Source organism: Sceloporus occidentalis, unplaced genomic scaffold, assembly GCF_023333645.1.
Source record: "Sceloporus occidentalis isolate IW3139 unplaced genomic scaffold, rSceOcc1.0.p SCAF_16, whole genome shotgun sequence".
Classification (NCBI taxonomy): domain Eukaryota; kingdom Metazoa; phylum Chordata; class Lepidosauria; order Squamata; family Phrynosomatidae; genus Sceloporus; species Sceloporus occidentalis.
The window spans coordinates 999,590-1,025,701 of record NW_028316996.1 but is presented as its reverse complement, the minus strand read 5'-3'; the positions used below and the strand labels follow the sequence as shown (position 1 = coordinate 1,025,701).

Genomic DNA, 26,112 nt, shown 5'->3' with positions numbered 1-26,112 from the left:
GAATGTCATCTTCTGTTAATGAAATCTGGAAATCAAGAAATGAGGCGGCAGTCCCTAATGATTACTGATTCTTTGTGACTGAGCAGTTGATCTACTGTCACAGGCTTATGTTAATATACTGATACTAGATTCTTCATGATTGATGCAATACATATATTAACATTTAGTGTTTGTGCACTTTAGTTTATAATGTTATAAACTTACTGATGTATATTATATTAAAGTTAACTACAGCTATATTAGTAAATTTTTTTTATCTACTAAAATATACAGAACGTGTCACAACGTGTCAGGGTCTTGCAGGTGTTTCTTGGGTAAACAATATTGAGTGGCATGTTGAAGGAATTGCCAAGTAGCGATGCCAACATTTACCCGCATTAATGGATATATAGGATATGAAACAGTGAGTTGTGCGGGGGCAAGGAACACTGCGATTACTGACTGTATCTCACGGGCATTCCTGAGAACTTTATGCCTCTGGCTAGCCGGAGCCGCCCTTGTGGATGCAGGAAGGAAGTGCGGCCGACATCAGTAGGTGGTCCTGCTGAGGTCAGCGGGGGTGCCGCTAACACTGGTGGGTGGTCCCACGGATGTTGTCGGAGTTCCCGCCGACGTCATTGCATTTGCCGTGTCAAAACGTGACCCAGAGTTTTCAGGTGGCGACCTGAAGACCCAGAGAAGCAGCGCTTCTCCCAGAGTCTCTAAGCAAAACCCAGAGAGTTCCCAGGTATGTTGCAAATTGTAATCTTTATTGGCAAGCATTATACTTATATTCATGTACTTAATAGAGAATAAAAAATAATGTAAAAATGTAATATACTCCCTCCAGCCACAGAAGGGGTTATAACTATTCCATGCAGAGATGGGAGGTTTATTCACTGCTTAAAGCCCATGGGATTTTTTTATGGCTCTAAATGCAAAAGCTCCTAGTAGCCTTTGTGACATAGATAGTTAAACCATTTTTTACAAGCCTGAGAATGGTTTGAAACGTAACTCTTTCAATAGCCTGTAACCATGCTACGCTTCTTACCCTAAAGCAGGCAAAGAGACAGCTGTGGAAATTGTTATATGTCTAACGGTGCCAATGTAGGACTCTGATTGTGACAAATACACACATTGGAATGAGAAGATCTGCATGTTTATTAGCATGCACGTGTGCGGACGGTACGCTAGTATTTGCAAGAAATTGCAAACAGTATATTTACATCCTCAGTAGAGATCTCAGAAAACAGCTAATTAGGAAAATGAGCAAACCTGGCAGTTCAATGGAGTAGAACAGTGGTGCAGAGATACTCCTGAGGCCAGTGCTATTATAGAATTACGGTTGCCTAAGTAGAAATGTTAACAATGACAGATGAAATATCTACAGGAATAAAAGCATGATTTTAATACAAGGTTTTAATGACTAATGAAGACCAACTACATGCTTGAATGAGGAACATTTTATATATCACGCAGCGTGGCAGGTGAAGAATCACTTTTATGGGGTAGTAACCCACTCTTCCGGCTCAACGCGACTTTTGGGTTACCTGTGCTGCTTGGGATCAGCTGTTACTGTGATAAAGGCTGGGGCGTCCTCCATGGCATCAAAGTACTCTGTCTCCTCATCTTCATCACTGGCTTCCCCTTTGATGGTCTGGACACTTCCTGTGAAAGAAAAAATGTACTTCTTATCTACTAAGCTAAAATAGATAATTTACAGATATCTGCCCCCATATTCAGCACTTAGTATAATAATATACACTTCGTAAAAACAGAAACAGCAACAGAAGACATCCGTTTGGCCATGTAGATTATGGACACACGAGAAGTTTTCTCTGGCCATGAACTTGCAGGATCAGCTATTCTGCACTCTCTAAACGTGCACGATAATGTGTGCCTATATTTAATTCACAGCCAGAGTGAAATTATAAATCTTCACCAATATATTTTCTTAATCTGAAATTCTTGTATAGAAACAGGAAACAAATATACTGAAAACTCACCCATTGCAATTTAAAAAAAAGCCCTGAAATTCAAGAAACGTCCTCCGGTGTAAGCAGATAATCCATAAAGAATTTGAAGCAATGTAATCACGAATGAACGCAACCACAAAATTCGATTACAGGCAGGGAGCAGAAAGCATGTTCTACCAATAGGTTAAGATGCAGAAGTGAAGAGGGATTTTATATGGCTTGCAGAGGGTAAAAATAATAGCAGCTATTTCTGCAGATAGGGTACACACAAAAATAGACAGACATTTTGGGCATCCTTGCTTTAATGTAAACCTTCCTTCCTCTCATACAACAAGTTACTTAGGGTTTAGGTTAAGGAACTCGTATTTTTCAATGTAAAATTAATGTTAAAAAATTTACAAATTAATTATATGTCTATCCTGTTTTTTAATACTGGATTACTGACTACCAATTATTATTAACATATAAATGTTTTCCTGCCTTTAGTCCTCATGTGAGCAAACTCCCCATTTACAGCACATTCTAAACTGGCCCCTATTTTAAGGTACATCAAAAACCTTCTTACATTACAAATAGCCAAAAAGGCACATTTCAGGTTAGAGGGGTGAGTCTCTAGCCACATTCGGTTTTATATATGATGGCAGATTTATTCTGCACTCTTTTCCTACTTGGTAAGTAGTAGTTTCCCTACTAAGCTAAGTTATTTAGATGTTTTAACCTACAGTAATTTAGTGCGAAATGCGTCTACAGAACAGATGGAAATATATTTTCTGGCTACCCTTATGAGTTCTGCTAAGCTGATTGACTTCCCCATTGACTCCGAAGACACTTCTTTAAGTTACACTATGTAGAAACTCAGAACAAACTTGTCAGTGAGAACTTCATGCATCACCGTACATCTGATTTTTAAGTTAAGGCCAGGTCTAATAGTGGAGAGTCTAAAAAACTAGACAATCAGATAATTAACTAGGACGTGAACTCTGGCACCAAGTTAGGAAACTGTTTGGTGCAGTTCCAGCACATAGTCTGGCTTATGGGACGAGGAAAAGAAAAAAATATATGGCAACATGGCCACGTAGATGTCAACTCCCGTCAATAATGCATCAATAATTTAATTGGTCCATGTTGTTTATCCAAACACGGTCTGATCGAGAGCCAATAAATGACGCCATCTTATCAATATGTAATAAAGTTCAGCAGTCACATGAGACCTGTCTCGTTGCTGCCACAGAATATATATTTGTCTAAAATGTCATGACAGCCTTGCTGGAAATATTATACAACATCTAATCAAAGCAAAGCCCTTGACAAATAAAATCATCTCACAAATAGATGTGAGTGGCTTACTTGGGTAACAAACTAGTAACATGTCTGCTTTCTCTTCCTTTTTTTTCCTGTGTCAAATCAGGAATTCTGAAATCCTGATGTAATATAAGAAAAGCTGTTTTTTCCTAGTGATTCCCTACAGGTAGGCACACCGTGTGTAACAATACAAAAGAATAGGGGAATGTCACCACCTTGTTTGTACCATGCTGGGGTATATTGAAAGAAATAGAAGAAGAGTTTGGTTTCAACTTCCCGACTTCACTATTCATGATGAAGAGCCGTCCCTAACAAATTTCTCCAGTATGAAGGGCCGAGCAGGCCATGTATAATGCATCATTTGATGGGTAAAGATACTTTGGAAAAAGATGTCACTGGTTTACCTATGCAGGGCCAGCTACACTATTCTTCAGCAGAAGCTCACTGGGATTGGACCTTTATAATTATTGTCTTCATCATCATTGGGAGTAAGACCAGTGCTGTAGATATGCGTTAAAGTATATTACAGCAGCCCAAGGGCTTGGTTTTGGCTCCATCTCCAATATACCTCATATGCAGTGATGTCTGCAGAATCCTTGCAGTTCATTAAATACATTTCATTTGCTGGATTTATTCCAGGATGGTGGTTTCATTAATCTAGCTTGAGTGAAGAATCCTCCACCTCAATCCGCTTGCCATTTTTCTGTATTCCAGACCCAATTCAGATGTTTTCTTAGGTGTGTAACAAACAATTTGAGGAACATTGCATTAACTCTACTAATCCTTCTAGCCTCTCCCTCATTTCCAATGTATGCCCCCTTTGTGTGAAATAGTATCAACAAGAATCAGGGAAAATAGGACTAACATATTTGAAGTAACATGGTATTTCAAAATTCTGCATAAGAAGAGGGAAATAAAGTCCTGGTGGGATGGCACATTTATTTTCTTCAGTTGTCAAGTGACATTAAACTTTTACTCTAAAGAAAACAATTAGGTAAAACTTACTCATATTGAAAATAAGATCTGTAGGGTTCTTTCCTAAAAACAGACCTGTCAGTCACAAGGATGTGGATGACAGGATCCACTGAACTTAAATATAACACTTTATATATTCATTGTGCTAATGAAGTCACTAGCAAATGAATAATACATACAAAGTTATACTTACCTTAATGTTACTGGTTCCTGTATCTTTCAATATGTCTGCCTGCAGGTTGCATGCACATGTGCGCTCACTGATATTAACTTGTGTTCAGTGCCAGAATGCACTAAATGCAGTCCCATGCAAAGCACTGGCTGGAATGGTGGAGATGGTTGTTGGTGCATGGTTGTTGGTGCATGCGCATGCAACCATATATGTAGGTTTCATCTCTATGCCGGCTTTCATATAGATGGTTCAAAAGGGCTGTCAATACATGGTCTGATTTCTGTAATGCTGGTAGCAATCAAAATGATTCCCCCCCTTTCATGTCAATATATATGTGGATGGAGTCCACTAATGAAAATGTTTCTGATTCCTAAGGAGCAGTCGAATAAGCCTTGATTATAGTATTAAATATGTTATGGAAGATGCACTAACCCTGACTTTATCCTGATTATACAGTTAACGTTAATTTATTATATATACAGTACTTGCATCAATTTCATTCATGAATTTTTTAGTATCCTTTCTAGTTGGTGTTTTTACCACTGGAGCATCATAATGGAGAACAATGCTTGATCACTCAACAGCGCCAAAGTAAGGTCAATACTTTCCGATGATGGCCGGGGACCAAATATCTAACAAAATGCTATTTTCATTCCTGAGCACTCAGAGCCCTGGAATACCCATAAGTAGTGAGAATGGATTGTCGAAAACTTGGAATATACGAGCGACCAGCCTTGCCCATTAAATATATTGCTCTAAAAAACAATAAAAAAGTCAAAAGCATTTCATAGTATGAGAGGTATTAAGTACTTTCTTTGGAAACTGTATTTTATTTCTTATTTAAAGCCGATCCCCTTTCTGCAATCTAATGAGGGGATACTTTGACTTTGTTGAATCATTTTTTTTGTTTCAGCTCTAAACATTTCCTAAACAATTCCGCTATTAAATGAGTAATGGGATATCTGTTGCTTTCCACAAAGGCTGTGACTCTTTTCATGCTTTGCCATTCTCCTGTTACTTTGATAAATTGGCAGGGTTTTACCAGTCAAAGGAGAAGAATGGAAGGGGAAAGCACAGCATGAGAAAGTGAGATGTATTGAATTCAACTGAATAAAATAACAATGCAGTACAGTAAAACGTGGCTAGAAATTACTAACATTGTTGAAGATTTAATCTGTAACACACAAATCAAGAATTTAAAGGAGCATTCATGACACAATATGTGTCATGTAATGGCCAAGTCTATGATGTAAAATGTATAGTGGAAAATAATAATAATAATAATCAAAAAAAATTTATAATGCATTTTTAACACATTTTGATATTATGACATTAAAATGAAATTCTGAGCTGACCCTTTGTGGTAATGGGAACTCCAGCAATGGTGGACAAAAGGCCTGGAGCACCCCGGCAGGCTCGTTCCAAGCTGTTGTGCTGCTTAGCTAGCTGCTCAATAGTCTCTTCCAGGCGGACCCTTTGCTCACGCTCATACTGCAAGATGCGATGCCATTTCCGACTGTGAGTTTCTGCTAATTCCAAAAAATCACGGCATGCCTAAAAAAACAGCACAACAATAGTTGAAATGCCTGACATGGTGACACAAAAAAAAAAAAAAGAAAACATCAAAAATGCTTTCTGGTCCTCAATAGGAATTTAACACATATTTCAGCACTTGCACTAATATACTTCCAGCGAATCAACTGTAGAGGTTGGTCCACTAAATGGACAGCAATAATTAGCTCAACCAACTACATCTTACCATATAAATACCCTTACATGACAAGGTAGTAATAGCGACCCCTTGAAAAAGGAGAACCGAAACGGTGTAGGGGAAGTGGAGGTTAATATGGGTAAGCACTACAGCACTTTTAAGATGTCTTTCTGATTATTTGGACTATGCATGTATTTATTGGAAATTATACCGTATTGGCTCGGATATAGGCCGCACCCGAATATAGGCCGCACCCTAAAAGTCAGGTGCTTTTTTAAAGAAAAAAAATTCTTAGTAGAACAAATATGCTGCCACTCTGCCCCTGCGAGATATGCTGCCACTTTGCCCTCGCCAGACATGCTGCCACTCTGCCCTCCCCAGACATGCTGCCACTCTATCCCCCCTGAGATATGCTGCCACTCTGCCCTCCCCAGACATGCTGCCACTCTGCCCTCCCCAGACATGCTGCCACTCTATCCCCCCCTGAGATATGCTGCCACTCTGCCCCCCCGAGATATGCTGCCACTCTGCCCCCAAGAGGTCCCCCCCCCCAGACTTATCGGTGCAGACTCCCCGGGGTCTTGCAGGGCCGGCGGGGGACAGCTACGCAGTACGTATTCAACTTCCGGTGCTGGCACTTCCGCCGTGGGAAGTGCCGGCAAGGAAGATTGATAGCGTACATCGCACAGGCGTTCACCGGCTGCGGCGATGCAAGCGTTAACAACCTCTCGCTGCTGGCACGTCTGCACGATGTGCTTTAACAATCTCCCTTGCCGGGACTCCCCCCGTGGGAATTCCCGGAAAGGGAGATTATTAAACCACATCGTGCAGATGTGCCGTCAGTGGGGGCTGTATACACACATCGCCGCTGGCGGTGAACGTCTGCGCGATGCGCTTAGACAACCTCCCGTGCCGGCACTCCCCCCATTGAAAGTGCTGGCAGGGGAGGCTGTCTAAGCGTATCCGAGAGTAGGATACGGGTCCCCTGCACTGCTGCGGGGGGATCTGTATCCTAACCCTGCTGCATGTCCCGGGCTTCGGGCGCTAGACCCCGAATATAGGCGGCACCCCCACTTTAAAGATTTAAAGTGGGGGGAAAAAGTGCGGCCTATACTCGAGCCAATACGGTAAGTCCTTTACATGTTTCAGAATCAATAGGTGCACTCCATAGTGAGTAATAGGCAATAATATTTGAATGACTTAGCACTTTATGATTCACTTACTGTTTACATGCACCTGAGACACTTTATGTATTTCCTCCATATGCTCTGATTAGTTTCCTAGAAACCTCTGTTGTCTAAATTATGCAATATTATATATAGTTCTATTTTTAAAATTAATATTCTTTTGTACAATAAAATAATATATTTTTATAAGGGCTTGTGTAGAACTCTTTTCATACAAGGTATACAAGTTTATAGGCGTTTCCCTGTTTTGTAGGATCCTTATATACACCAAAGTATTTATAACATTACGTTATTTGTGGAAGGTGTGGTAGGATTCTTGTGTGTTATATCTTACCATAAAGTGGTTGATACTTTTATATACTGGTTTAAGGGACCCATTTTTGCACCCTGGAACTCTCATGCATGTCAGGACTGCAGTTGGCTGTTCAGCAGAACACATATTCTACAAGCCTAGAAGCTGGGGGACGGATAAAGAGGAACATGTGTCTGGGGGATTCATGAAAAAGTTTGAGAACAACTGAACTGAGAACATATAGCCGCTTGACAGCTTGCCCTACGGTGCTTTAGCTCACTTGTGCCAATGTAGAGGAAAAGACTGTTCTTGCCCATAAAGCCAGAACCGAAATGAAAGGCAATTTCATCTGCATGAGGGAATCAACAACGCCATATTAATTAAATGACTATTTCACAAGTTTAAGTGTAGCAATCTCTAATAGCTATGTTGTACTTTTATTTCTCCCAGTGTAGAAATTCTAATTGATGCTTTCCCAGCTTGCCTGGTTAACTCCAAGTAGGAATACGTAGGCTGTTGCTCTCTAATAACCGTTTTGTTCCTGTGTTAAATATTACTATCTAGATACTGAGTATCCAATAAACAATTTTTAATCCTAGTCCCGCTCCTGCAATACTTACACTAGTGTGGCTGCTCCATACCTAACAATGGCCATTTTACCTATTGTGTAATACAACCTAACGCCCTTTAGACTGTAAGCTCGTTTGAGCAGGGCCCTCCTCACCTGTTATCTCTGTTAGTGAATTTGTTATGTTACATACTACTTGTTATTTCCTGTCTACCAATTGGATAGCACTACGGAATTTGATGGCGCTATAGAAAACAATAAATAATAATTATTATTATTATTGTAGCACTAACCCGCCAATCTGAATGTGTAATGCTTTTATGCTTTTTAGGTTGTGTGCTCCCTTAGTTTGTATATTTTTTGTGTTGTGCATATTTAAAATGCAGTTCCACTGATTCATCTCCTTGGTAAGCAATATAGCCATAAAAATTAGATGGGGATCACCAAACTCTGCCTACACTGAAGTAGTGACTGGCTAAGCAATACGTGGCCTTATAGTGCGACGGCATCTCATATTTGCTGGGTATGTGCTGAATTATTGCTTTGTTTTGAATAACAAGCTCACTGCTTTCACTAGGGGGGGGGCGTTCCAAAATGTTTTTGTGAAAAATATTATTATATAAAAGATTTTTATTTATTCAAGTTACAACTGTCTTAAAGACAGACCATTATACTCAATGCCAACTGTTGATCATAAAGATAGTAGATCTGGAGGACTGCATTAACAATATATTTACATTTAAAATATTTCCAGTTTTCTGTGTATTAGACTTAAAATGTTGAACACAAAATGCTGCAAACATAGCACTAATGACTAACATTCAACTTGATTTCATCCAAACCAGTCCATAAAAACATGGAGCTTTAGAAAAACAATTCTGCCCACAAACGAAGATAAGAACAGCTTCCGCAGAAACCCATTTTGCTGCTCATCTGCTAAAATCCATTTGAAATAGATCTAAGAGGATGCAGCCTCTTCAAATGACTACAGCGGCTCCCTGGATTATAAACGACATTAGTATAGCCAAGAGAAGACATCAGGTCGGGCTCATATTTTGTTCAGTGTAATACAGCCAGTCCTAGTCAAGCCATTAAATAGCAGTTTCCTGCGTCAGTAAACCCTTAATGATGCTCCAGGTTATTTTCTACAATACATAGGAGCCCATCATTACCTGCAACCTTGTGTATTTATAACATAAAAGAGCAGTTACAAGTCTTATTTCACACCACACAGACCTGAGATATAAAGCTGGATTCTTTGAACAGTTCTGGCGACCCGTATTTTTGAAAAAACAAAACCCATCAAAGACTTGCCCTGACCCCCAGACAGAATGTATGGTTTACACAAGGTTTAGAAATGACTTGGTTTTCTGTTATATAATTAAACAAAACCATGGTCCAAAGACCATTTTTCTTATAAAATTCATCATGATTTTACATTCCCAAATTAGCATACCTACATATAATAGATTCCACAGATGGTCCATTGATGAGTATGTCTACATCAACCTTCTAGAGTCTTAAAACAAAGTTAAACAGAGAAATCGTCCCTGAACTTGCATTTCTTTAGATGTCGGTATGATCATGCTTTGCAAACTTTGGTCGCAATGATCGTTGCCGAGATAGAAAGATATCTCCACTTCTAACCGTTAAATAATCCTTCAAAATGGAGTGTCCAGGATGTAAAGGACATTTTTTTTTATTTTTTTTTAAAATACCTCAATTCTCATCAAGGTTTCTAGACATTTACTTGTCGTCGTCAACATTTACGTTGTATTCTGGGGGTACTTTAGGTTTAAACTGGATGGATCAGATCAGCTCCCTTTAGTTATTTTATTTACATGAGCTCTTTACTGAGATGCCTAACAAACAGCAGAATTAAAATAGAAAGCTATGTGATGAAATCATAAATTCTCCTGTGTATTTCTAAAATAAATGGATAACCCTAAGGATAGCAGTAGTGCTTGGCTGACAGGAAGCGATAGGAATCTAGACACAGAAATAGAACTGTTATTTCAAGCCATGCAGACATTAACAACAGATTCCATTAGTAAACACGAAGTACATGTGGGATCCTACATTCAAAATATTGTTATGTGACTGATCAAGGCAAGGATTATCACTTCATCAAAGCATTCTGCAAGGGTCTGCTATGCTGTAACCCGAATATAAAAAGCGAAGCAATATTCAAGATAAAGCTATTAGCTAAGCTGTATTTTTAGAAGACAGCATAAAAGAATAGATCATTATGTACACCGATAATTCTAATCCTTACACTAATGTAAATTAGGTTTTTGTTTTACTAATCTCCTCAGGAATTAAAGAGGAGTCAATTAATTAAAAAAAAGAAGCGCATAATTTGATATGTGATTTATTGTTGACACATGAAAATGTCTAATGTCTATTGTGCTAATGAAAGTTATCCTTAATTTTAGTACCAAGATATTAGGGTGGCCACCTTTAGGCAAAAAAAAAAAAAAATTCTGACTAAAACACTGTGAAAATTCTGACTAAAACACTCTATACTAACAGCCCCTATACTCACTGTAACAAACATGTTTCCCCTACACAGACATGCACCCATTCATTGACACCTAACACAGTCTAACACTGCACACTTACACACACTCTAACACTAGACACTAGCATCCCACCACACATTCATTCTAACACTGTACACTACCACCCCACATGGTAGGACCATGCACACTGACATCCACACACATTTATTGTAACAATGTATGCTGCCACCCTACACAGTCTAACCCTGTATGCTGACACTCACACACTCATTCTAACACTGTACACTGACACCCCACACGGTCTAAGCCTTTACACCGGCACCGACACACACTCATTTTTGCACTGTACACTGACTCACACACGGAATAACAATGTATACATACACATAAACACACACACCACTTCCCTGTCGCACCTAGCTACCTACTGTGTTTGGAGCCTTTCCTCAGGGAAGCTTTTATGAGCTTCTGCATGTCTACCACATGGTCCATCTGACTGATTTAGATGATTAAAGGGGAGCACATGTGCCTCTGCATACACTTGGGCTCTGTGGCTTCCCCCTGACTCAGGGGCCGTAGGCAGCTGCATGGGATACCTGGCACTAAGAGGAGCCCTGCCTGTAGGCACTATACAGGCTGAGTTTCATGTAACTGCTCTGGACCAACTGAGCAGGTAGTGAAGCTTGCAAAAACAAACCTGATAATACAATACAGTTAGATTAATAGCATTTTATTAATAGGGCTAGACAGCTGAGAAGAACCAAAAAAGTTGAAATATCTTTTAACTGGATAGATAATTGCACTTACATGTGTGTCTGTACTGGGGTTTACGTGGATACACTGTGGACAAGGGTGGTGGATGGCACAAGAGTAAGGGCAGGTAGATAAATAGGAAACAAGGTAAATACCGCATGTGGCAACCACGTCACACAAACCTAGTGCCATTTGTACTGTTTACATTTCTCCCTGACAGGACACGTGTTAAATGACACAGCCCAATTATCATGCTATGAATAACGTTCATAATATTCTACAACCAAAATGGTTAGCGATGATGCAATCTTTCTCACCTAATGTAAAACACCTGAGGTTTTGTCTCTCACATGCTGGGACACACTCCATATGGTGTGGGCATCAGGTGCAGGAGACCATGCGTGGCTAATGTGACGTGGCAGTGGATCATTCACCCACATAGCACATAATTGTCACTTGCTTTTCTCTCTCAAAGAGCTTAGTAATGAAGATACCACCGTAAAATGTCAGTAAATTACGAAAACAAATTCCACTCTATGTGCTTATTGGTAATCAATGGACCATTTGTTGGGATGCTTCTAGGAAGAAACGTAGGTCTTAGGATGCATCCACTAGGGTCTAGACCAGTGGTTCTCAACTCATGGGTCGCGACCCAAAAGTGGGTTTTCCCCTCTTCCTGCTGTAGCCCGTGGACAGCCTTTCCACTCCCTCATTTTTTCTGAGATAAGTATATATTTTTTTAGTGTACTAATTATGTATATATATATATATATATATCTGATCTTCTGTCCCTATTGCCTCTGTCCCTCACTAGGACACAGCCCCTGTTACCCCCACTACAGCCCCAGTTACCCCACCACAGCCCCTATCCACCATCACAGTCCCTGCCCCCAACACAGTCCCTGTCCCCTACTCCCCATCTCAGCCCCAGTTACCCAGACACCACAACCCCTGTCCCCCACTACAGCCCCTTTCCCTTATGCCCTTATGCACCATCAGAAAGCATCCCCAGTTTTCCCGTTAGTTCTACCTCATATGTTTCAATGACTGTTTGTTTATTTATTTATTGGGTTATTGTCTCAATGGCACTTTCATTTCACTAGCGCTGTGATTATTGCATTATTGAATTAATTTTCACTAGCAAAGTATCCGTTTGTTTGTTTACCGCTTAAAAAGTGCATATATATAAGTGGAATACTGCACAAGTTGTTTTATGTAAATATGGGTCCCTGGGATGGAGCAATTGTAGAGCAGGGTGGGCCAATGCTCCGTTCCCCATTCTGTGGAAAATCCATACCAGCTTTTCCAGGAGGCTACAAGTCTGCAGGATCCGGTCTGGGATTTTTACGGGGCCTGCATCAGGCACAGGTGCTGGGCATTAAAACCCCCTGGAGCCTGATGATCAGAGAGACTGTTGGGGGGAAAAGGAAGTTTCCCTGCTCTCCCAGGGCAAGGAGAGGCCCTGAAGACGACCATCCCTGAGCCAAGTGAGGCAATACCTGCCTGGACCTTTTGTGTGCTGTCTGGGGGAGGTTTTCCAGAGCCTGGCTTAGCTGGGTCTGACTGGGAGGTCGAGTTAGTGGGTGATTAGGCTGGTCAGTCTGGACCACCATAGTTTACCGTATTTTCCGACGTATAAGACGACCCCTAACTTTTCCAGTTAAAATATAGAGTTTGGGCTATACTCGTCGTATAAGACTACCCCTCTACCCACTATACAACAACCAGCCAATCACGGCAAGCGATGTACCTTACCGGTGATTGGCTGGTTGTTGTATACAAAGCCTGCTTGGATTGGGTGGGTCAGCTCTCCCTGTCCACACACACACACACACATGTATAGACATACACTGCCCTCACACAACCCTTCCTTTACACACATATACATGTACACACCAGCTTACAAACACACATATACACATACACTGCCCTTATAAACACACCTGTCCATACACATACACTGCCCATACACAGACATATACATACATACACTGCCCTTACAAACACACACACACACATCTATATATATATATATATATATATATATACACACATACTAACATATGCATTTATACACTGCCCTCACCACACAGCCCTGCCTTTACACACACACACACACACATATATATATATATATATATATATATATATATATATACACACATATATACACACACACACCAGCTTACAAATACACAAATACCTACACTGCTCTTACACACACCTGACCATACACATACACTGACATTACACACACATATATACACATACACTGCACTTACACCCCTTTCTCCCCATCTCTTACCTTTCTCATCTTCTATCTTCCATCCAGTTGTGGGAGTGTGAGGTCTGTCATTTCAGACCTCTGCTTTACTGTTCCCTCATCACTACGCGCCGACAATTGATGCCGAGCGCCGGGATATGATGTCATCTCCGTGCTCGGCATCAATAGCCGGCGCGTAGTGATTAGGGAGCACGGAAGCCGAGGTCTGAAGACCTCGAGCTCCCTAATGTTGGGCTAGTTAGAGGGAGGTCGTGATCTTTTGGGAAGATTTTCACGGGTTAAAAAGTCATCTTATACGCCGGAAAATACGGTAGTTAGAGAGGGCTCCAATTGGGAGCTAGGTTTTCTTTTTATGATTTTGTTTTGGGGTGTTGTATCTAAACAGTTAAAATAAAGCACTGTTTCACTACAAGCTGGTGTTCCCGACTCTGATTGCCCTAGAGGACTGTGCTTAAGACCCCTAACTGTGACAGTTATGGCCCTCGTGCTACAGGGTTTGTCACACCTGCTAGGCAAGCAGTGAACAGCAAAGCAACAAAACCTTCGTTTTGCAAAAACATGAAGGGCTCAAATGTAATCAAACTGCCACAAAAACATGCCAGCATTGAAAAAAGTCCCTGATACATGATGTTCCCATTGCATAGTCATAGCCCTAAGTGTGTGTGTCTAGGTAAACATGATGTAAGGAATCATTGGAAAATATCTTGTGTAGCAAAACAGATGCAGGGATACATCTATATTACTAAACATATGATATTTTATTATTATATGACATCAGCAGTTTAGTAACAAGAACACCTACAGGCAGCTTCCTGCATTGTTAAAACCCTGGGTAGAAACCATGGACAAATAAAACTGCTCTGAAAATGGCAGTATTTTATTACATCATGTAGCCATTGTAGTAAAAAGACAATAACACACTGGACATGTCAGAAGGCTACTGCTCTATAAAAATGTATTTCTTTTCATATGTCAAGGTCATTGGATACAGATGTACCACCCAATCAAATTAGTTTCTAGGACATAGAACATAGCTCATTACAGACTGCACTGTGGCATCACATCAATAATGTGTCCTGTTATCCAGAACATGCATTAGATTCCTTAGGTTGACTCACATTTATCATTGCATTGGAAGTGATCCTAAAGAGGGTGGCCCTTTCATTCACGGACTTGATCTTCTCTCCACTCTCTATTGGCAGTTTGAGGTTCTCCAGCTCACTCAGGCTGCGTTGCAGTGCTGCGCCATGTTTGGCAATGAGGTCATTGCATGTGCTCAGATCATCCAGCTTACTGGTCAGTGCTTTTAATGAGCTGTGTAACTCACTCTTGTCAGACTGGGAACTCGGTTCTTCATCTCCAGAGTCATCTGTGGATGCAAGGATGGTGTTATTTACATCTCACCTTCATTCATGTGAGCCGCACCTTGAATTTAACTCCCAACGTACTTATTCATAGTTCCCTCATTCTATCAATAACAATCACATACGGTAACTTTTCCATATGTTCAATCCCAATACTTCAAAGTAAATGTTTGCTTTTTGACATTTATCTAATTTTTCTTACTACTACTAATAATAATAATAATGTGTTTTTTTTTCTTTTTCACATACTGGCATTTTGATAAAAACAAGTCTTGTGCTCCAAACTTTCATGCAATTAGAATGATTTCAATATGAGTCCCCCTGTTGCTGTCATACTGGGCATTTATAACTTGGTCAGGAATATCATTTTCCCTGGCAGCTAATGACTCAGGGTTGATTGATAAATAAATGGAGAGCTCACCTGATGACCAGGAATAACATTGTCTATCATAAGCATTTACAATAAATTTAACCCATCACAAAACCATGATCAGAAACAGAAGAGTATATATGTCCTTACCTGATACATAATAAAGTCCTTTCAGATCTACGCTACATAATTACGTGTTATGCTCCTCCGTAGACTAACCGGCTAGGAGTGCTGTCTCGGTGAGCCAATAGTTAACAAACAAGCAGATTCTCTCATTGAAATGCAGCTCGGATTTCACTTCACTGAGAAAGTGTCTGATGTTGTTTTGTACAAATCTGCTTCTTTAACATCACCCTTGTATTCAGTCATACACAGAAGCATATGCTTCCCATATATCCTCGCCTGTATTGGACACATGGAGGTGACCATTTTCATTACTGTGTATAGTATGAGGTTTGGGCAGATCGATATTCTCAAGAGCTGAAGGCAGAGTAACAAATTATAAAAGCAGCCCTGTTCCTTCACCCTTACACTCAATTCACATTATAGTAGGTATACATGGCTCTATGAGATGTCCCTCAAGACCCTAAAAGGCAGGGAAACGTACAGGGTTAACGGTTGAACTAAGCAAGGGTGCCAGAGCTCCATCTTTTATAGTAGATCTATTTTCTTAAACCCACAATGTCTTGTCAAGATGCATTCAACATCTAAGCAAGATCTACAACTTTGCCAAAGACTACTTCAAATCCGTCACTGATTTTAAAATAAATCAATAAAAAGAACAACAGGAGACGCCGGAACAGCAGAATTCCCCAAACCGCAAACTAACAAATTCCCCAAACAGCAAGCAAAGCACGTTTTTCACCTGAAACATTTTTTTGCATATAGAACCCGGCTAATGAAGCCATAAAATGTTTACTTCTTGAAAGCCATAAAATGCTGAGTCAGCTGATGCTTAGAAAGCAATATATTGTTTTGTTTGACCATTAATCTTCAGTACAGGTTCAACTGTACAGATTAAACCAGTGTAAATGGTGCTGGGAATACCTAATACACAAAGGAGAGCTTGGAGGAAAACTAAAGTGCTTGGAGACAGCTGTTTATACACCGATAATATCTTCAATGCCAGCTACAACAGTTTTCAATGGATTCCTTGTAAACCAAAAAAATTCTGTTGGCATATTTTGATCAGTCCAGATTTACCCAAGTCATTCAATGGAATCCGCTGGTGCTCTAAAAATAAATGTTATGTGATATTCATACGTTGAACTTTGTCATGTTTTCTGAGCATTCTCTTCTACATACCTCTGACTTTATTTGTTACTTACTTATATGTTTTGCAAAGATGTTCTCATATCCCTTTAGCTACTTATTTGTGAAAGTTTCAACTAGACCCAAAGTATTATTATGTAATCGTTATTATTTCTTAATGTAATCAAGTTATCAATACACATTCACCCCTCATTAGATTTATCTCTAGCTTTATAGTCTTAGGAAACATATAGGTCATTAGGAAGTTTCAATTACATTGGAATATTTTAATTTTTAAATTCTGATTAATTATTAAACAAAAGTAGAAGACGTGTTACAGTGAAACTTTAAATGCTGTCAGTCCTTTGACAGGCGCAAGACATCTTAGCATGCGATATTTCAAAATGTCTCTAGGAATAAGAAAAATATGACATATTCAGTACTTCTCGCAAGGCTGAGAGATGATTACTTTCACGTACCCAAGGGGAGAAAAGCTTAATATGTAGTCAGTAGACCAGAGCTGGCAATGGAGCATGTATTTATGTTGAATTATATCTCCCATCATCACCCATTCTAATGATGGAAACTGTGTCCACAAAAGACAGGATAGAAGAAAAGCCTGAGAAGCCTGGTACTTTTTTATAGGCCAACCTCTATAGGCTACATATAACCTTTAACCATATTTAAATATTTCACTTATTTCACATTGTATACTTTTTAAGGAAATATAATATTATACTATCGTCCATGTACAAAGGTTGGTACAAATAGTGGGCACACTTTAAAAATACCATCCAGGTTAAAAAATATAACTACGGGACTTTTATTTTTGCATGTTCCATAGATGAATAAATAAGAAAACAAAATTACATAGTTTTGGACCGTCTATATTACCTCTATCAGATTCAGGATCACTTTAAATCAGTAAGATGGCTTTCAAGAACGCTACACACATTACCTATGCATTATGCAGTGAGATGAGAGCGGTAACGCATTTACAAACATTAATTTGTAGAGAATGCTTTCCACATTCCTTCCTGTGGAGGGAGATCACTCAGGTTTACCCTTCTGTTTCAGTCTACAACAAGCACAGATAAGTCTACTATGACAGCAAAGGTCTCCAGATGCTATATCCTGCTCCAGGGTAATTACAGCACTCACGACTGTGACATGCAACGTCATTTGTGTAGCAATTGTAAGCAACACTATGTTCCTTCTTTAGCATAAATGGTTTAAGTGATCCCAATAGCTAACCTGATGTATTACTTCAACAATGTAAAGGAATGACTCAAAAATGAATGTTTATAACGTTGTGTAACATGTAACATGTTTATAACATTTATCAACTTGAGGGTGAACTATATGAATGGTAAGCATGGGCACACTGAATTATTGTACACACACATTTATATATATATATATATATATATATATTACAGGAAGAGTTGGAACAGACTTCCATTAAATGGCAGTTTAACAAACTGGTTGGCTTGACTATATCAACAATGTTGTCCTATAGCTTCATGGTTCATACATTTGCTTCAGTTAAGAGTAACAATATATCAATATATTCTCAAAAGAGAGACTACCTGAGATCAGTGCTGGTCCTCAACCAAATAGTACGCCAAGCAAGAAGTCCTTTTGTCACCCCAAAAATGTAGAATGTTAATGTAGGTAGATGTTGTGCACATCCCCTAAGCATTGTGGAGGTTTCTGTTGCACCCCTGAGAGGTACCAGACCAACTTGTAAACATTGGGTGCATCTTCTGGGACCATACATACCCAAGGTCCAGGCAAGATAGTAGGGGTGGGCTGGCACATAGGGAAGAAGGGGAGTTGGTGAGCTGGTCCAAATTCCCCAAACATGGCTGACCTGAGGCCCAATTCAGACGAGCCATTTTGTGTAGGAGGGCTCAGCAGGGTTATATAATGAGGCATTACATGACTGCACAGTAATAGTTCAGCAACTCACACATGGTGTCTTGAAGACATGCTCAAGGTGCAAGGTAAGTTCTTGTGTTTTATGGTTAGTGTGTGTCTGTGCGCTGCAGTGAGTGCGTGTTACATTAGGTGTTAGTCGTGTGTTTGTGTGTGTGTTCGCATTCTTCTTGGCCTGAAGGGACCAGCCCTCCCCTGCACTCCAGAGAGCTGACGTTCATGAAATATGGGTGACTATGGAACAGAGTGCGGTTACTAAATGAGATTCCCCTTTCCGTATGTACACAACAAAACTCTAGCCCACGGTCAACCAAGGCAGTGAAATTGAATAGTGGATAAAAATTTACCAAGTGATAGAGGTTTTATCTTTCTTTCCTAAATGATGCACATAGAAATGTAATGTACGACAGCCGCACAGCATTAGAAGAAATGCTTTGTGGGAAACGTGTTAACTGTAGGTACAAAAATATCAATTCCAAATATATCTAGACCTATAGATTTGATAATAATTTTATTATCCGTTTTTGTGGATGAGAGAGTAACCACAAAAACAGCCAACTCGATTTACTGTAAAATATCATTGGTTTTATCAGTAAGCTAAACAAAAATAACATACTCACTAAACACTAAAACTGAATCAACACAGATGGTGGATACATTTCTTAACCTAAAACCCTAGGGTGACATATTTTGTTTAATATTTTCAAAAGTTTATGTCAACTTAGGGTTTTAGGTCAGGAACTGTATCCACCATCTGTGTTGATTTAATTTTAACATGCCCACTACGCATTTTCCCTAAAATTTGATTATAAATTAGGCACACATACTGTATTATTCATGGCCTGTGGCTGCCTATTACAGCTGATATTCTACGGTATACATTTGGGCAAATTGGCTGTTTCACTTATATCAAAAGAGAGCCGCACAAGCTTTCAATATCTCTCTGCAGAAGAAAAAGGCATCTCTGCTAATGTGAATCCAGACACACAAATGATATCGCGATGATCCATATTTTATTCATATTTGAAAATAAATGGTAAGTATTCACAAAAGCAGACTAATCGTGGTAATATGTGTTGCCCTAAAGAATTAAAAGCATAACAGATTATTTATACTTGGTGGGTCCTTGGAAGAAATGGTTACCATGGCAGCTGGAGGTTATTTTTAGCTGGATGACGTAACGCAATCTTCTCACTGAACAGAAAGATATTTCCAGTTGCCAGGTATTAGAATGTTCTATACTGACTGAGCAGAGGTGGCAGGTAAGTATAACCCTTTGCCACAACGGGATAGACTTCTTAAACACGGAGGTGATCACTGGATGCAAAAACTATGGCTGAAAGATCAATTCGCTATCTGAACTGATGTTTTGCTAGCATACAAGTGATTGGCTGCTTTTGTGACTTCTACATGAGAAGTACACATACTAATGGTCTGGTTTCAAGTCAAGAATGTATCCTCCAATTTGCATGCGATAAAATACACGCAAAATACAATTTTGGGGACTAGACTGTTCGTTTAATGAAATCTTTCTACTTACACGCATCAACATGAGTATGACAAAAGAGAAAGAAAAGACGGCTAATTCCTGGAATTCTGTATTTCTAAAGTTAAATGTATTGTGAGATTTGTTGCAGATTTCCTTATACGTAGCACCGAACAATGTTTGGAAAGCCTGTAAGCTATATATAGCAAAAATACAAACAGAAGGTTACGAATACCCAGTAGTGGCTCATTCTTTCATTGCTCGAGTGCTATAAAGTGATTATCTAGTAATATATGCCGGGTCACAGCAGTTTTCAGAACTATAGCTGCCTCTGGGGCACCAGGAGCAACCTTACAAAGTGACAGCATTGTGATGGAATTCTGATTTCTCCAGCCATCAATGACAGCCAGTAATGAGTGGAAAAATGATAACAGGACATGACTATTAGCTCCCAATGACTTCTAGCTTCCTGTTAAACCCATTAATGCAAGACTGGGTCTCGTTGTCATAGCGATACACCAAAAGCCATATCAGCTTCCAGAGAATGTCATGTAGCTCTGGGAAACTGAACAACCCTTGGGTTCATTATTAAAACGAGGCCTAATTTGCTGGTGCCTTCAGCAGTAACGGAGAATATTCACAAGGCTCGTTAGCACCGTACCAGTACAACTGTCTTTGCCGGTCTGTGATTTTCTATTCTTTGCATAGCTGGACAAAAGGGGAAGAGATGAGCACAGAATGGCTAAGGCGTGTGATGAAAGGAAGAGCGCATGCCTTCTGCATTCTATCTTTTACATATCAATACTAACAAATCATCAAGAAAAATATATACATATCTTGCAAACTACCAAATGTCTCGGCTTTTAAGAAGAAAGCTGTTATTTGATTTGACTTTTGTGTAGAAAAATACCTCAATAGAAAACACACTTTACTTTTTGCCCGTTGTTTTCTCAAGGAGATAATCCCTTACTCTTTCCCCCTCTATTGTAATGGGATTTTCTAAAACATAGAGCGTTTTAATGCTCGTAAAACCCTGCTTTTTTGAAATGATAAAACTAGGGGATTACTCTGTAGAAGAGGCTTTCATAGTGTGAGTAGTCAGGATAAAAATGTCCGCATAATGGGAGTATTGAGGACATGTCTCTTGTCCCACAGGGAGGATGAATCCATCATCTTCAAACTGTTACAAGCAGCTTTACGTGTAGCACTTACAGATTGTAAATGTGACCAGTAATTGTATTTTAATTGCTGTATCTGTAGATCTTGGAACATACAGTATATGGACAAAAGTATTTGGACACCTGACTATTACACCAACAGGGACTGTGATGACATCACATTCTAAATACATAGGTGTTAATATGTAGTCAGTCACCCCTTTGCAGCCATAACAGCTTCCACTTTTCTGGGAATGCTTTCCACAAGATTTTGGAGTAATTCTGTGGGATTTTTTGTCAATTCATCCAGTAGAGCATTTGTGAGGTCAGTCACTGATGTTGGACAAGAAGGCCTGGCTTGCAGTTCATTCCAAGGGTGTTCGATGAGGTTGAGGTCAGGGTTTGTCCACACCAAACTCATCCAACCATGTCTTTATGGATCTTGCTTTGTGCACTGGGGCACAGTCATAATGGAATAGAAAAGGGTCTTCCCCAAACTGGGACCACAGAGATGGAAGTATATCATTGCCCAATATGTCTTTAAGATTTTCCTTCACTGGGCCTAGCTCAAACCCTGATTTCAATAATTAAGAGATGTGTCCCAATGCTTTTGCCCATATAGTGGTGTAGAAAGCAAGGTCCATAAAGATTTCATGTCACAAGTATTTGGAGGGAAAAAATTGTATTTAGGCTTTTGGGTGGGCCTGCATCTTAAACTGAAAGTTGCTATTTTTCCCTCTTAACAGAATCTATAATTAGGAATACTGTTTAAAAAAAATTATCACTCCCTCTTCCGAGGGCTGTGCGTTGAGTTATTTTGAGGGGACAGCAAATTTACACTGTTATACAGGCTGTACACTCACTACTTTACATTGTAGCCGAGTGTCATTTCTTCAGTGTTGTCACATGAAAAGATATAATAAAATATTTACAAAAATGTGAGTGGTGTACTCACTTTTGTAAGATAATATACAAAACACACACACCGGTATTAGAAATGCACCTTATGTGTTAACAATGGGAACCGGAACCACCATCTTAACGTCTATGAACCTGCATGATTATTCCTCCGCATTAGGGAGGTATCACTTCTATATTATTAAGTTGATGACTGTTGATGATTGTTTCAGACATTGTTTATAAATAAACGGTTTACAAAGAAAGAGAGAATTTAGGAAAGCTTCAATGTGGTGATTTTAAAACTAAATATCTCAAAAAGAATTATACTGATTGACAAGCCATATGTAGTTTTGATGAATGATTGTAGTTATGCCCCAAGTGGGGGGATAATAATAATAATCTATAATAAGTAATATCATGAATAATGAGTAATCTATAATGAGATTTAGAATTTGATTAAAACTGTATTTTAAATGGTTTCTCCAATAAAAGTTTAGTCTCTGAGGCAGGTAAACTTTTTTGCCTGATGCTCACAATCATATATTTGTATTCATATAGAAAAAGGAGAAACCTTTAAAAGCTACAAAGCACTTGATGTTTTTATGCAATGATTGGATTAATGAGTTTTAAAACCGTGTAACGTACAGGAAGCCAAACTGAATACCGTGGCGGCAGCAGATCTAGGCTAATAAAGTTGATATCTCCCTAAAGAGCCTGAAGAGATTGTATTGAAAATAAGAAAAAGTGCACAGAACGACATGTCTGCAGAAGAACCAAGGTCACAAAGCCCATAATCCCTGGAGCCTTAGACACATAGCGGTCTGTTACATTACAGCAAAAGGCTGGGTTCACAGAGAACACTCCTTGAAAACACTTGGCAGATATGATCAAAGCAGGTAAATGATATTTACAGCCCAGATGAAACTAATGACTCCAAAAAGGTACACTTTTCTGGGAATTTTTAGAAATCAGCATTTTCGTTAATGTAACATCCCAGTCTACTTAGTCGTTCATGATAAAATGATAAATAATTGACTTGCGTGTGCAGTGAATACAGCATTCGAATTTAAAATTGTCTACAATCAGTAGCCACAAAGCCCCATGTGCAGGTTACAGAAAATAGTCTCAACCCACTCCTTGCTTCTGTACTGATCAGTATTACCTTAGTGTCTGTCAATGAAATAGCATCTGTCAATCAAAATGCATGCGTCATGAAACGCTGCCTTGAACCGCAAGATCCTTCTGAATCTGTACATAGGTGACATTTATCAAATACCTAAAAATAGCAACTCATTTAAATAGAAGCTCCTTCAAGAAACCCTTTGTGATTCCCATTGTTTCTGGAGAAAGGCAGGTTTGACTTTGTATTTAAGCACAGTGTTTGCACAGAATTGGACAGTGATTACTTGTTTGGATTGTCAGTCGTATGAAAAGATGTTAATATGTAGTTCCTCATACGTTCTACCTGTATGCACAACTTCTGCAGGTCTCCAGAGCAGCTAATAATTTCATTTTTTTAATTATTCACCTGCTTGTGGGTTAGCATTAGGAATTGGCACTGCAGACTGACTCACGCTGTGAATTTGAAATAGCCGTTTCAACATGCCATGCTACTAAAAGGCAGCCCCGCTGAGAATTCAGTGGGATGTGTGACGGTGACACACAGCTTTAGTTCTTTGCACCCCAGGAAATAAAAGAAGGCTAGTGCTTCTGTGAATGTTAACATTCAGCATAACACCTTAATTCCCTGTCAGCAATAAACACAGCCTTGTCTGATGACAGCATGCCTGTGTAGTCACATTTGACAGAAACTAGGAAGGGAACATTTAGTAACCGATTTATAACACCCTCAATCACTATATATAGCATTCTTAATTAATCTTGATAACATGTATTTTATCACTTAACAGGTAGTAGAAGTATTATTAAACACTCATCTACAGACACCAGACAAGCCAGAAGGCTTGCTTTTCCCTCAGAAATCTCATGGTGCTTTCACAACCACAAGAGATTCTGGGTAGGCGCATGCAAATAAGGTTAACAATTATCACCTTTGCCTCTATATCCACTTTATACATGGATCCCTTGAAAGTAATTGCCCGCTGTACAAGACAGCCTTTAGACAAAACTCAGGAAGAGGTACAATAGCCAGATCACCACTCTGACAGCTTTTTTATTTTTTTTATTTTTTTTGGAAGCCCGAGGTGCGTGCTCCTTTGGGTGCCGCATTCTGTGCACAAGGCAGCAGAAGCCAGACTACGATTCCGAGTTCCCTCACGGAGAACTCGGAAAGATTCCAACCCCCCCCATGGGAGGGTCGGATTTGAGTCTCACCCCGAAGAGTGAGACTCCTTGCTGGATTTGTAGAGAGAGGAAGGGGCCAGAAGGCTCCCAATCCTCCTCCAGCAAAGTCCAGGCTTCACTGCCTCTTAAAAGAAAACAGTGTCCAAAAACGTGGGGTCAAAATCGTGTGCCATAGAGTCGTGAGGGCCAAGCCGTGAAATTTAGCAACCGTGAATTCAAAATGGGGGCAAATTAATAGGCACTCGTGAACTAAGTGAATTAAATAAATTAGAGAAAAATAATTTAAGGGCAGACCATTGCTGGCCTGCCAGATTCAAAAATATCACTTAACCCCAGGACCAGAAGGTACCTGGGGAAAAGGTAGTGCAAATAGGCCGCCAGTGGAACGTGCGCTCACCGTGTGCAGTGGCGTGCAATACCACACACAGTGACTCCGGCATTTCTGCCAGGGCAATTCACCTCGGGCTCCATTAGCTATCCCGAACCCTAATGCCAGAGAATCAGCATAGTCCCCCCCTTCCCTAAGAGGAACTACACTTGATCTTAGCCAAAAGGCCGAGAAGCGAAAGTGCCTACCCAGAATCCCTTGTGGTTGTGAAAGCACCATGAAATTTCTGAGGGAAAAGCAAGCCTTCTGGCTTGTCTGGTGTCTGTAGATGAGTGTTTAATAATACTTCTACTACCCCTTAAATTTTAGTGGAAGGTTTCCATCACCTTTTACCCACCATAACTTATGTAATGATATCACTTAACAGTAAATTCATAAACTAAGGGAAAAGAGCAAAGAGAAGGACCAGTTCTTTGTTCCTTAACATTGTAATTCCCTGAGTATTTAATCGGCATTTATGACTGAGCATTATACACATTCAGAAGCTCATAGGTATCGTCTTTCATCTGAGAAAGTGGCTTCTGAACTCCCAACTGTTGCTGCAGTGGCCCCATCCCAAGTGGACTCTTTATAAGTGGACATATAAGAATTACACTGGACTATCCAGACATCCATCCCTGGTCTTCATGCTTTCATCCAACTACTCACCTGACAATCTGTATTAATCTCAACCATCTCCCTCTCTTACAGGTATGGTTACCTCATTGCATCTGATACACCCTTGAACCCCTAATGTTTTGCTGGAACCCCTTTGTTTTCACCTTGTATGTCTCTATCCTGTCTCTATACCCTGCTTTCACAATTTTCACAATTGGTGAAACATCCGCATCCCATACGCAATCACAACTTGTGGGGTAGCACTAGAAATCCTTAGGTCTCACTTGGAAACACGCTTGCTTGGAAATGTAGCTACAGTGGCCTCATCCCAAGTGGACCCTTTATAAGTGGGCAGATACGATTTAAACTGGAGGGAAAATGCAAAAGGACTCTTTTCTGCTTTTGTACCAGTTTGATGTAACCGCACTACGGAATCTGCTGGCGCTATATAAATAAATGTAATGTAATGTCCCCAAAGGTTATGTTACTCTAATAATGTTGTCCTAATAAAATGTTTCACCTTTAACTGAAGTCCTCTTTTGCACCAATATCGCTATTGCCATCTGCCTTTATAGCACATAGCTGCCAGCTATAGTACATTGCTGATTGAGCATATAGTTTGTTTGACCAAAATGG

The 26,112-nt window shown here is 39.7% G+C and overlaps 1 protein-coding gene and 1 pseudogene across 2 annotated transcripts in view; both read right to left on the bottom strand.

Annotated features, from left to right (window-relative positions):
* OSBP2 (oxysterol binding protein 2) overlaps positions 1 to 26,112 on the bottom strand; it is a 115,394-nt gene that overhangs the window by 21,366 nt on the left and 67,916 nt on the right. Inside the window, exons 3-6 of one of the 2 annotated variants that reach the window (XM_089481774.1) lie at positions 14,840 to 15,090; positions 5,795 to 5,958; positions 3,703 to 3,713; positions 1,530 to 1,674 (exon numbers count right to left, since the gene is read on the bottom strand). In XM_089481774.1, the coding sequence (XP_089337900.1) occupies positions 1,530 to 1,674; positions 3,703 to 3,713; positions 5,795 to 5,958; positions 14,840 to 15,090 (571 nt within the window). Of the gene's footprint in view, positions 1 to 1,529; positions 1,675 to 3,702; positions 3,714 to 5,759; positions 5,959 to 14,839; positions 15,091 to 26,112 lie in introns of both variants that reach the window. The other variant, XM_089481775.1, reaches the window with a different exon arrangement.
* On the bottom strand, positions 24,879 to 25,058 carry LOC149302920 (U2 spliceosomal RNA; annotated as a pseudogene).